Source organism: Octopus bimaculoides, chromosome 26 (assembly GCF_046866305.1).
Source record: "Octopus bimaculoides isolate indiv1 chromosome 26, ASM4686630v1, whole genome shotgun sequence".
NCBI lineage: Eukaryota > Metazoa > Mollusca > Cephalopoda > Octopoda > Octopodidae > Octopus > Octopus bimaculoides.
In genome coordinates, this window is record NC_142953.1 from 19,834,840 (window position 1) to 19,848,477 (window position 13,638).

The 13,638-nt window shown below is 39.0% G+C and overlaps 1 protein-coding gene across 2 annotated transcripts in view; it reads left to right on the forward strand.

The window, feature by feature from the left end:
* LOC106871631 (uncharacterized) overlaps positions 1 to 13,638 on the forward strand; it is a 59,874-nt gene that overhangs the window by 39,037 nt on the left and 7,199 nt on the right. For both annotated transcript variants that reach the window (XM_089342786.1, XM_089342785.1), the window contains exons 8-11: positions 5,360 to 5,586; positions 6,050 to 6,149; positions 8,303 to 8,344; positions 9,944 to 9,995. In XM_089342786.1, coding sequence (XP_089198912.1) covers positions 5,360 to 5,586; positions 6,050 to 6,149; positions 8,303 to 8,344; positions 9,944 to 9,995 — 421 coding nt within the window. The remainder of the gene's footprint in view (positions 1 to 5,359; positions 5,587 to 6,049; positions 6,150 to 8,302; positions 8,345 to 9,943; positions 9,996 to 13,638) is intronic.

A 13,638-nucleotide genomic window follows, 5' to 3' on the forward strand; every position in this document is an offset into this window, starting at 1 on the left:
ATGATAGTTACTTTTTATTATATTATACTCATTTACTGTGTTTTTAATTATTAATTTTTCTATATGTGACAGGGGATTTTCATCGATGAGTTCATGAACCTTGGTTCTTTTCCCTAAAACTATTTATATATATACATATCGTCGTCGTTTAACGTCCGCTTTCCATGCTAGCATGGGTTGGACGATTTGACTGAGGACTGGTGAAACCAGATGGCTACACCAGGCTCCAATCTGATTTGGCAGTGTTTCTACAGCTGGATGCCCTTCCAAACGCCAACCACTCAGAGAGTGTAGTGGGTGCTTTTACTTGTCACCCGCACGAAGGCCAGTCAGGCGGTACTGGCAACGGCCACTCTCATCTCGCTCGAGAAACCTCATGCGTCACCCGCACAAGAGCCAGTCCAAGGGCACCAGCAACGATCCCGCTCGAAAATCCCACAACAACCCCACACAAGAGCCAGTTCAGGGGCACCGGCAATGATCTCGCTAGAAGAGATTTCATGTGTCACCAGCACAAGAGCCAGTCCAGGGGCACTGGCAACGATCTCGCTCAAAACATTTCATGTGTCACCCGCACAAGAGCCAGTCCAGGGGCACTGGCAACGATCCCGCTCGAAAGACTTCATGTGTCGCCCGTACATGAGCCAGTCCAGGGGCACTGGCAACGATCCCGCTCGAAAGACTTCATGTGTTGCCCGCACATGAGCCAGTCCAGGGGCACTGGCAACAAATCCCGTCCCGCTCAAAACATTTCATGTGTCGCCCGTACATGAGCCAGTCCAGGGGCACTGGCAACGATCTCGCTCGAAAGATTTCATGTGTCGCCCGCACATGAGCCAGTCCAGTGGCACCGGCAACGATCTCGCTCGAAAAACCTCATGTGTCACCTGCACAAGAGCCGGCCCAGGGGCACCGGCAACGATCTCGCTCGAAAGATTTCATGTGTCGCCCGCACATGAGCCAGTCCAGGGGCTCTGGCACGATCCCGCTCGAAAGATTTCTTGTGTCGCCCGCACATGAGCCAGTCCAGGGGCACTGGCAACGATCCCGCTCGAAAGATATCATGTGTCGCCCGCACATGAGCCAGTCCAGGGGCACTGGCAACGATCCCGCTCGAAAGATTTCATGTGTCACCCGCACATGAGCCAGTCCAGGGGCACCGGCAACGATCTCGTTCGGAAAAACCTCCTGTGTCACCCGCACAAGAGCCAGCCCAGGGGCACTGGAAACGATCTCGCTCGAAAGGTTTCATGTGTCACCCGCACATGAGCCAGTCCAGGGGCACTGGCCACGATCCCGCTCGAAAGATTTCATGTGTCGCCCGCACATGAGCCAGTCCAGGGGCACTGGCAACGATCCCGCTCAAAAGATTTCATGTGTCACCCGCATATGAGCCAGTCCAGGGGCACCGGCAACGATCTCGCTCGAAAAACCTCCTGTGTCACCCGCACAAGAGCCAGTCCAGGGGCACTGGCAACGATCTCGCTCGAAAGATATCATATGTCTCCCGCACATGAGCCAGACCAGGGGCACTGGCAACGATCTCGCTCGAAAGATATCATGTGTCACCCGCACAAGAGCCAGTCCAGGGGCACTGGCAACGATCTCGCACGAAAGATATCATGTGTCACCCGCACAAGAGCCAGTCCGGGGGCACTGGCAAACGATCCCGCTCGAAAGATTTCATGTGTTGCCTGCACATGGGCCAGTCCAGGAGCACTGGCAACGATCTCGCTCGAAAATCCCATGACGGCCCCGCACAAAGCCAGTTCAGGGGCACAGCAACAATCTATTTCTATTTCACTTGCCTCAACAGGTCTTCGCAAGTGGGGTTTAGTGTCCAATTCTAATTTAACTCGATTTCTATTTCACTTGCCTCAACAGGTCTTCACAAGTGGGGTTTAGTGTCCAATGAAGGAAGGAAGTTACGCATAAGTGGACTGGTTGGGCCTTAGATTTAGGTCTCAGGAGTAGCTGTGTGTTAAGTAACTTGCTTACGAACCACATGGTTCAGTCCCACTGTGTGGCACCTTGGACAAGTGTCTTCTACTATTACCTAGGGGCCGACCAAAGCCTTGTGAGTGGATTTGATAGACGGAAACTGAAAGAAGCCCATCATATATATATATAAGTGTTGGAGTAGCTGTGTGTTAAGTAGCTTGCTTACGAACCACATGGTTCCGGGTTCAGTCCCACAGTGTGGCACCTTGGGCAAGTGTCTTCTACTATAGCCTCGGGCCACTTGTAAGTGGATTTGGTAGACGGAAACTGAAAGAAGCCCATCATCTATATATATAAAAATTAGAATGTGTGTGTGTGTGTGTGTGTCTGTGTGTGTGTGTGTGTGTGTGTGTGTGTGTGTGTGTGTGTGTGTGTGTGTGTGTGTGTGTGTGTTTCCCTAAAACTCGAGAACTACACAACCAATTTCATTCAAATTTTACACGTGCCTTACTTAGGGTCCCGGTTGTGTTTTAGTCAAAAAAAAAATGTTTAACTTCTTGCATAGTTCGAGCCCATAGCAACATAATATCTCCTCCACTATTTAAGTATTACGTATCAAAGGTGAAACAAAAACACTCATGTCAAATACTTTCACTTTAAAAATGAAACTATTCCACTAACTGAAACAATCACATTTCGATACTATAATGACAGATACTTTCACTTTAATGGTTTCAGAGAGAGAGATGTATATGTATACATATAGATGTATATGTACACGTATATGTACACGTATATGTATAGATATATATAGAGATATAGATCTATATGCATACATGTATATGTATACATATGTGTAGATGTATATATAGATGTACATGTAATATGTACACATATATACACATATATACATGCATACAGATATCTATACATATATACACTCACACGCACACACATACACACAAACGCACACATTAGTCATTTGTTTTTTTTATCCAAAACTACATAAAAAGTACTGAATGGATCTTTATGAAATTTAGAAATTATATTCAAGGCATAACGGCCATAACCACCTTGAAAATTCATATATTTTTGATGTTAATGAAATTTTAACCATACAGATTACACACAAATAAAGTAATATTTCTAAAATTTCTTCTTAGAAGTCACAAAGACCCCTCCATGGGGACTTCACACCCACAATTTAGGCATTTTTCCTAAGCAAAGACGAATACAGTTGTACTATTGGAACCTATAGGGTCACCCGAACCTAACAGATGAGCATTATTTGTAATTCAACGGTACAACAGTGTAAGACTATCTTTTCAGATATACTTACATTGTGATTTCTGCAATGTGGTGCATAAATTGTCAAGAAAATGAGACGCATCTTTACCTCCACTTTTTATTATCACTGGGTCACACATAGTCCCCAGTTGGTAACATTGATTTCAAGGCCTTCCCAGATGAGTGACTGGTTGTTCTAAGACATTTATTGATTGTGAATTTTTTCTGCAGTTACCTATCGGTATAGTGGTCATTTGCAAACTCCAGAGGCGATACTTTTATTTCCCTTTACTCCAAACGTCACACGTTCTTATTTCAATTGGGTCATGCCCTTCCAGTTGCTATAGATCCGTAATGCATCTTACAGCTGTGCCTGTCACCTGTATGGTGAGGAATCCTACATTGGGGAGTAATAACGACTACGCTCGGGTAGCCGACTGATTATCGTGATCATTCGTCTTTTGGTTTCCTGTAGCTTTACTCTCTTTTACAAACCCAGTGAACATATATATATTTCCTATTTCAAAGAAATTCAAACAATACATATTACACCCAAGTTAAAAACATTCCCAACAATTCAACTTCTCTGCTTGACATTAACACACCCACCCCCAATAGGGGCCTTAACTTCTACATTTTTCAGCTCCAAGAGCTCCATTCTTCATGAGCAAAATCCTTTTTACATGGTCCATAACACTAGAATTTTTGAATATGCGCATAAATATCAGATATATAAAGATGAGAATATGTGTCTGTGTGAATCCATAAAATTCGAGAACTACACAACCAATGTCATTTGAAATTAACACATGCCTTACTTAGGGTCCATGTAGTGTCTTAGGCCAAAACAATTTTTAACTTCTTGCATAGTTCGAGCCCACACCAATATCATATCTCCTCCACTATTTCAGTATTATGTGTCAAAAGTGAAACAATAACATCTCTCTACTGTAATGTCAGATACTTTCACTTTCACACTGAAACTATTCCACTATTTCAGTATTACATTTCAAAAGTGAAACAATAACATGTCGCTACTGTAATTTCATATACCTTCACTTTAATACTTTCAATTTCATACTGAAACTATTAATGTGAAACTATACTCTCGCATATATACAGGTATACTATAAGACCAAAGTTAAAAACATTCCCCACAATTCAACTTCTCTGGTTGACATTAACACACCCACCCCCAATAGGGGCCTTCATTCCCACATTTTAGAGCTCCATGAGCTCCATTTTTCAGGAGCAAAATCCTTTTTACAGGTTCCAGAAGACTGAAATTTTGGAATATGTGCATAAAGATTAATAGTATGGGATACATGTCTCATGATTAGAATTTTTTTAGGGTGTGTAAAGAGGGAAAGAACCCTCATGTGCAATTTTGATGAAATTCGAATCATATCTATTCCAGTTCCTTACAGGAAATATAAGAGAAAAGTCTCATCCTTCAATTGCATGTAACACGGGCAGTATATATATAGTATATATATATAAGTGTAGGAGTGGCTGTGTTAAGTAGCTTGCTTACGAACCACATGGTTCCGTGTTTAGTCCCACTGCATGGCACCTTAGGCAAGTGTCTTCTACAATAGCCTCGGGCCAACCAAAGCCTTGTGAGTGGATTTGGTAGACGGAAACTGAAAGAAGCCCGTCTTATATATATATAGGTGTAGGAGTGGCTGTGTGTTAAGTTAAGTATATATATATATATATATATATATATATACATACATACATAGCGAAACTAATCAAAATGAAAGTATTAAAAGTGAAACCATATAAAAGTGAAATTATTATATCACATTACAATAGAGATGTTATTGTTTCAGTTTTGACATCCAATACTGAAACAGTCTAAGAAATTGTTCTGGACTCACATTAGGCAAGAAGTTGAAAATTTTTTGGCCCATGATTCTCCATATATATATATATATATATATATATATATATAAGTAATGCATGTGTAAAACTTGAATGAAATTAATTGGGCAATTCTGGAGTTTTAGTGATGCACGCATACAAACATACAGACAGACGCGCGCACACACAGACACAGACATGCACACATTCTCAGTTTTATATATATAGATAAGTAAAAATCATATTTTCTATATTTTTATTTCAGGAAAGAATTGGCTGTTGAAAATTATTTCTCCTGAAGAACATGAACGAATTTTCTCCATAGAAATAATCCAAGACACGTTATCTTTTTTCACTAGAGATTTGATATGGGACTATTTCTCTACATATGGAGATAGCTATATCAAGTATTTTAATCTAAAAACTTATGAAGATGAAGAAATTACAAATATAAATCTCCATTTTCATAATAAATCCCTGAGAATCAATGAAGTAAATATATTTTCTTAACCTACTTTAACCCTTTAGCATTTAAAACAACCATATCATATCCAAACCCAATATTCTCCCTGTTTTATGTTCAAACCAGCCATATCTGACCTCTCACACTACCCTACAATCTCATTCTAACAATAAACCATCACATCATCGAAATCTTGTAAAGCTATGAAATAAAACATGATTATTTCAAAACAATGTGAATCAATAAGCATTACATTTGACCGAGAAACCTGAATGTTAAAGAGAAAACATGTAGAGATATTAGGGAGTCAGGCTATATGTTTTATGGAAGTGAATTTCATACTTCAAAATGACTGGGTTCACACTTTCCCTGGGGTCAACTTTACTTCATGTTCTCTTCTGAAACATACTTATAATGAGGGATAGCCCTGGGCTTGACCCTTCCCTCAAACAGCTGAGTTATCTTAACGATGTTTCAAATCTATCATTTCAGATAAGTCTGATCCGCAATTACTCAGAGTATAAATTCAAAAGAAATGAAGACAGCAACACTCACAATTCCTCAGTGACAGGATTCTCTCGAACAACAAAAGGTATGTGGTGTGTCTGAACTTGTCTCGTTCAACCCTTTTCTTACCCTATTTCTGTTGAAATACTCTGTCTTTGTTGCAATTAGTTTTGAAAATAAGGAAGAATTTAGTAAAATAGCTTTGCCATTATCAAGCTAGTGTTTGGGACAAAAATTAACATGAAATTTTGATGGAAGGTTTTAATTGAGTTCACTTTAAACAGGAAATTTGTATGATAGAACGAAGGGCAGTGTTGAGCAGGTTAGCATGAAAAGGGTTAAATCTTTTGTATTTGGTGTCTCAAGTGTTGATGACAATCTTGTCCATTTACAGCCCATCCCTTGCACAGGCCATCAGGTCGATCAAGAGTGGCCCGGGTTTCATCCATATACAAAACTTTTGAAAAGCCCTGCTTCATGTTATCTTCTGCCTATTTCAGATGATTTTGTTTGAAGGAGGATATCACTGGTTTACAGACGTTTTTCAGGGGACGACATCAGGTAGTTCTGGATGCAGGTGTTATGCCAATGCGCTTGAAAAGCTCTCCACTTGTAAGACTTAGCTTCTTTTTAGCTTCATGCTTAATTTGTGACGGAGAACATTGAGAAACAGCCCTTGACTGATCCTTGTTGGCTCTCTTAAGTATCTTCGTAGGAGCTGTACCAAATTTGTTCATAGTTTAGTGATATCTTCCAATTATTTTCGGTATTTCTAATTTTGATTTACCTTTTGCAAGTTCAGAAGTAATAACAGATTTCTCTGAAGTAGTTGAGTCACATTTGCGACCCATAATTACACGATAATCAGACAATTCATTAATAATTTGAAACACCGAAAGTTCACAAAGCGATGGAAATGGCTACAGTTTGTTTATACTTATGCAAAACCTCATGTTTTTTACATGCCATGGACATATGACTGTTGCCATCTTTCTGTGGAAATTTTGCTGAATGCCAATAAGTAGTTTTAAAATAAAATAAACAAATGTTACGTTGTTAATAATATGAAACACATACACATATATTTATATGTATTGTGAAACCATCAAACCCGAGTCAGCTTGGAAAGCTGATGTTAAATGATGAGGATGACGATCATCATCATCATCATCATCATCGTTTAACGTCCGCTTTCCATGCTAGCATGGGTTGGACGATTTGACTGAGGACTGGTGAAACCGGATGGCAACACCAGGCTCCAGTCTGATTTGGCAGAGTTTCTACAGCTGGATGCCCGTCCTAACGCCAACCACTCAGAGAGTGTAGTGGGTGCTTTTACGTGTCACCCGCACGAAAACGGCCACGCTCGAAATGGTGTCTTTTATGTGCCACCCGCACAAGCCAGTCCAGGGGCACTGGCAACGATCTCGCTCGAAAATCCTACAGGAGCCAGTCAGGCGGTACTGGCAACGGCCACGCTCAAAATGGTGCATCTCATGTGCCACCCGCACAAGAACCAGTCCAGGGGCACTGGCAACGATCTTACTTGCCTTGCCGGGTCTTCTCACGCACAGCCCATTTCCAAAGGTCTCGGTCCGTAGTCATCGCCTCGGTGAGGCCCAATGTACGAAGGTCTTGCCTCACCACCTCAGCCCAGGTCTTCCTGGGCCTACCTCTTCCACGGGTTCCCTCAACTGTTAGGGTTGATGATAATGGTGATGATGATAATAATGATAATGATGATGATGATGATGTTTTTCAACAATAACCTGTTGTGTGTATGGATATATATATATGAAAAGGATGTTATGATACTATTCCACACATACAAAATCAACCATACCAACAATCCAACATATGTACATCATCAGCTGCCCCATGGATATCATTATAGTTTCGACACCTGGCCAGTACCATTCAATCCGGTGGTGTCAGCAGCACTAAAATAACTGTTGTTTGAGAACAAACATACATAAGAAATCACCACATTCATTTAATCTTAATTCTAGGAAGGATTAAACTTTAACGTATCAATTACATAACGAGAAACATGTTTCCCCTATGTACAACAGTATCAGTAAATAAATTCAATAAGTAAATCTATAACCAACTCCTAAATATATAACTAAACAGCAACCAATCCTTTAAGTCATACGTCTTCTCAAATCAATAATAATGTTTGTGCATATTAGAAAGATTTTTGCTGATTTTTAATTAAAGCTCTTCTTTACTTTTTAGAGAAAATTAATTCTAATGAAGCATTTCTCATCATGGAAATAGGTAATTATTGTTTTTCTTCATATATCATCTCATAATTTTTCTTAATAATTTTTTTCCTTATGCAACCACAAGGTTTTGAGTTCAATTCCACTTCATGACACTTTTGGCAAGTGTCTTTTCTTCTAGTCCTGGGCCAGCCAGTAAAACTAATGCTTTGTGAGTTAAATTGACAGAAACTTTGTAAATATTCTCTGAGTATGATTGGAAGGGTACCCACTAAATTTGAAGGATTGAAAATCTGAGTGTCTGATCCTGTCATGGATTGTTATTTAGGGATACCAACTGATGCCTCACAAACATTATCTTGTAATAGGGTGGGACTCTTGAATCCTTCTTGGTCAAAACTCAACTCTGAATTTAATCGAATGTTTAATAACAGAACCAAGAATGTCTGAATGGTTTTAACCCTTTTGTGATTATATTTCTAATCAAATACTCTATCTTTGTTTTAATTGATTTTGAAAATAATGGCGAAATTAGTGAAAGATATTTCATGTCTGTCACTTTATTAACTGCATCAAGAATGTCTGAATGAAAGACAGAGAGTTAAGTGAGGCTAAAAGGCTTAAAATATTAAACTCCTCCACACCAAAATATTTATTTAATTAACTCTGAAAATCATATTGAAGATTTACCAAGTCAAAGGACCAATGTTGTAGTGATTCTGTGACAGAAGAGAAATGAATGATTGAAGAAGGGATTAGAGTTATCTGCCCTTACATTAAAGACTTCTTCACTTCCCTCGAAATGAATATAAACAGGGTTCATACATTTCCTTATTGTACTGTGTCATAGTACAGGAAGTAAAGAGTTCAACTTGCAATCAGGAGGGAACGAGAAATCATTTGTATTAACGATAATCCGTATCAAGAAGAACAGCAACAACTTCAAAACTGAAATTGTTTCAAGAAACTGAATGGTACCTTCATGCAGTAGGGAGAGTGAAGGTGTGTGGGCTAGGGGTTAGGGTGTTGCACTCACAATCACAAGATTGTAGTTTCAATTCCCAGACTGGCTGCTGTGCATTGTGTTCTTGAGCAAAACGCTTTATTTCATCTTGCTCCAGTCCACTCAGCCGTCAATGGGTAACATTGTCACATAGATTGGCATAGAAGGGTGAGAGGGTGGCTCAGGAAAATCACCCGAATGGAGGTCTTTGTCAACCACATTTAGTATTCAGCGATCGAAATGATGAAGAGTACAACCCTTTCTATGAACCTGAAATTGTTGGGATTGGTTGTTCAAGCATGTTGAAGGTCATCATTGGAGACAGTGTGACGTCTGGTAACAACAAATAAGACTATACTTTACTGAAAAGGTCTTATAACACCAAAACATGTCTAGAGTTGTCTCCATGCCTACCAATAATCAGATTCACTTCCTACAGCATGTCTCCAATTTTAATCAATTTCCATCCAGGAATTGTCTCCCTTGATTTTCACAGCTATTATCAAAGTTAATGAATTTCCTTTTCATTACATTAGTAATTTTCAATGATGGTAACTTTCTTTCCTTAATTATTATTACATTAATTATATCAGCTGCCATTTAAATATACATAAAATATTGTTTGATTATTTTTATGTTTTTCTTCTTTAGTTATAGGCCTCCTTTCAGTCATCATATTATTGCTGTTAGTCCTTCTTGTCAGGTAATACTCGTATATTGTCAATCTTTACTCTCATTTCATTTCCTTCTTGCGTTTGCATGTGTGTCTGTGTGTATACGTGTGTATGTAGTATGTGTGCTTGTCTGTATAACTATGAGCAACTTTCAGGAAGGAACCTATCTCTGTATCACCATGCTGCACTTTGAAAGCAATTATTATAGTTGGCCTTTGGATTTGCTGACCCAACCAGATATCTGGCATTATTTATGAGTAAAGTAATTTTAAAATTAATAAGAAAGAAGAACGGTAGGGCCCTCAAGAGAGATGTCCTCAAAAAACTGATGCAACCTGTATACACACACACACACACATGACAGAAGTAAGTAGACACCTTTATAATCGTTAGAATTTATTTAAACCTGAAATTATACATTCAAACTATTTATTAATTGTTATAATGTGAATATTTAATATTTAGTAGACATGCCTTTTGCATTTTTCAATGCAAGGAACCTATTAGGCATGTTAATGATCAGATGATGAATATTCTATTGAGGAATTTTCTGCAATATGGACACATATTTATCTGAGTTTATGTTTCCCTCACACAGCACCAGCTCTGATCGACCATTGCTGCAAACTGCTCCCTAGATCATTACAGAATAGCTACCGTGTTTCATTGTTGGCTGCAATCTTTTCATGTCAAATACTTGATCACAGTGTCTCCAGACCCACACTCGACCATTGTCAGGAAATACAGCAAACCTGGACTCATGAGAGAATATGACAGTGTCCCAAAATGCTAGTGGCCTTTCCACCATCTCACTGACCCAATCTTTTCTCCACTCAATGTTGGCAGGTTGAAGAAGTGGCTTCCTTCTTGCTACTCTGCCATGGTAACCAAGTTTGTGGGGATACTTGACAGCTGTTCTGGGACTGACATCAACTTGTTCTGCTATGTCAAAGGCCTTGTAATGAGGATTATCCTCTACACTTCACTTCACAAAGTGAAGGGTCCCGTCAGAGGACCCTGGATGATCTAGGTGAGATGATGGGTACTCCTTCTCCTCTCTAGTGAATTGCACAATCATTTTATTAACTGTGGAAAGTGGGATCCCAAGGTTTTCTGTGATTTGACTAGATCCACCTTCAGATTGACCCACAATACGGCCTCCTCGAATTTCAGAGAGTTCCAAGCCTTCTTTTGTAAGTGGCATTATTAAACAGTCAGTCACACATAGAACCTGAAACATAAAGATGTCAGTTAATAAAAATTATAAACCTTTACATGTTATAATAAACATAAAACAATGTTTTATGGGGTGTCTATTTACTTCTGTGTCTATTTACATGTGTGTGTGTGTGTGTGTGTGTATGCGTGTGTGTGTATGTGTGTGTGTGCGTGTGCGTGTGTGTGCATATATATACAGCATCAGCATCATCATCATCATCATCATCTAATATCTGTTTTCTGAGCTGGCATGGGTTGGATGGGTTAGTCTGATAATTGAGTAATTATGGATCGTAAATGTGACTTATCTGCTTCAGAGAAATCTGTTATTACTTCTGAACTTGCAAAAGGTAAATCAAAATTAGAAATACCGAAAATAATTGGAAGATATCACTAAACTATGAACAAATTTGGTACAGCTCCTACGAAGATACTTAAGTGAGCCAACAAGGATCAGTCAAGGGCTGTTTCTCAATGTTCTCTGTCACAAATTAAGCATGAAGCTAAAAAGAAGCTAAGTCTTACAAGTGGAGAGCTTTTCAAGCGCATTGGCATAACACCTGCATCCAGAACTACCTGATGTCGTCCCCTGAAAAACGTCTGTAAACCAGTGATATCCTCCTTCAAACAAAATCATCTGAAATAGGCAGAAGATAACATGAAGCAGGGCTTTTCAAAAGTTTTGTATATGGATGAAACCCGGGCCACTCTTGATCGACCTGATGGCCTGTGCAAGGGATGGGCTGTAAATGGACAAGACCATCATCAACACTTGAGATGCCAACAAGGAGGAGGAGGCATCATGATTTAGGCTGGTATTTTTGGAGATATTATGGTTGATCCTTGGAAAATGCCTGATGGTGTTAAACTGACTGCAAATGCTTACATAACCTTTCTGAGAGAACACTTTGATCTTTGGTTCAAAAAAACAAAGGATCACCTTCAAGGCAACCATAATGTTCATGCAAGATAATATGTCCTCACACTCAGCAAAAAAACTACAGAGTATCTGCAACAGTTAGGCCTCGGTGGACCTCAAAATATGAAGTGGTCTGCCTGCCTGTTCCTCTGACTGAAACCCAATAGGAAACTTGTGGAGTATTCTAATGCCATGCGTTTACAAGAAAGGACACCAATTTAAGAGCAAGGATGACCTATGGCAGGCAATAGTGGATGTATCTTATGGAATGAAATCAGAGATCCAGAAACTAGCATGTTCCATGGATTTGTGCCTTTTCCAACTTATTTGAAACACAGGCTCATGCATCCCTTACTAACCAGCTCATCAATCATTTTTGAATGCTGTTTGTTTGTTTATTTCTATTTCTTCCATGTTTATGACTGTATGTGTTCATTCCAGTGTGTACATCAAACAAGTAAGTCAATATTTTCCTGTTTACATCAGTTTTAATCACACCTCGCTAATAATTTGAAACAGGGAAAGTTTATGTAAAGTGGAAAATGGCCGTGGTTTCTGTGTTATTTTACAGAAATTCACACTTTTAACACACCTCTTGCAAATAGCTGTTACCAACATTTTGTAAAAATTTCTTTGAATTCCAATGAATAGTTTTTAAATAAAATAAAAATATGTTACTTCAATAACAATTTGAAACGCAATGTGTAAATACACGCACACTCATATTTTTATAGATTATGTACATATATGTGTATGTATGTATATATGTATGTATGTATGTATGTATATATATGTATGTGTATGTATATATATATATATATATATATATATATATATATATATATGTATATATATATATACGCACACACATATACATATATATATATATACATATATATATATATATATATATATATATATATATATATATATATATATATACATATATAAATATATATATATATGAAAAATGAGCACTGTGTCAATTATGACAAGGATCCCAGCTGATATGATTGACAGAACAGCTTGCTTGTGAAATTAACGTGCAACTGGCTGAGTACTCCACAGACACGTATACCCTTAATGTACTTCTGAGGGAGATTCAGCATGACACAGTGTGTGACAAGGTTAGCACTTTGAAATATAGGTACTACTTGTTTTTGCCAGAAGATTGGACTGGTGCAATGTGAAATAAAGTGTCTTGCTCAAGGACACAGTGTGTTGCTGGGATACACACACACACACACACACACACACACACATATATATATAGCCAGTACCGCCTGGCTGGCTCTGGTGCTGGTGGCATGTAAAAGCACCATTTTAGCATGGCTGATGCCAGAGCTGCCTGACAGGAACCCATGTCAGTGGCATGTAAAAAGCACCCAGTGCACTCTCACAGTGGTTGGTGTTAGAAAGAGCATTCAGCTGTAGTAACTTTGCCAAATCAGATTAGAGCCTGGTGCAGCCTCCTGGCTTATCAGTCCTGGAAAGCAGATGTTAAATGTCAATGATGATGATGGTGATTAGATAGA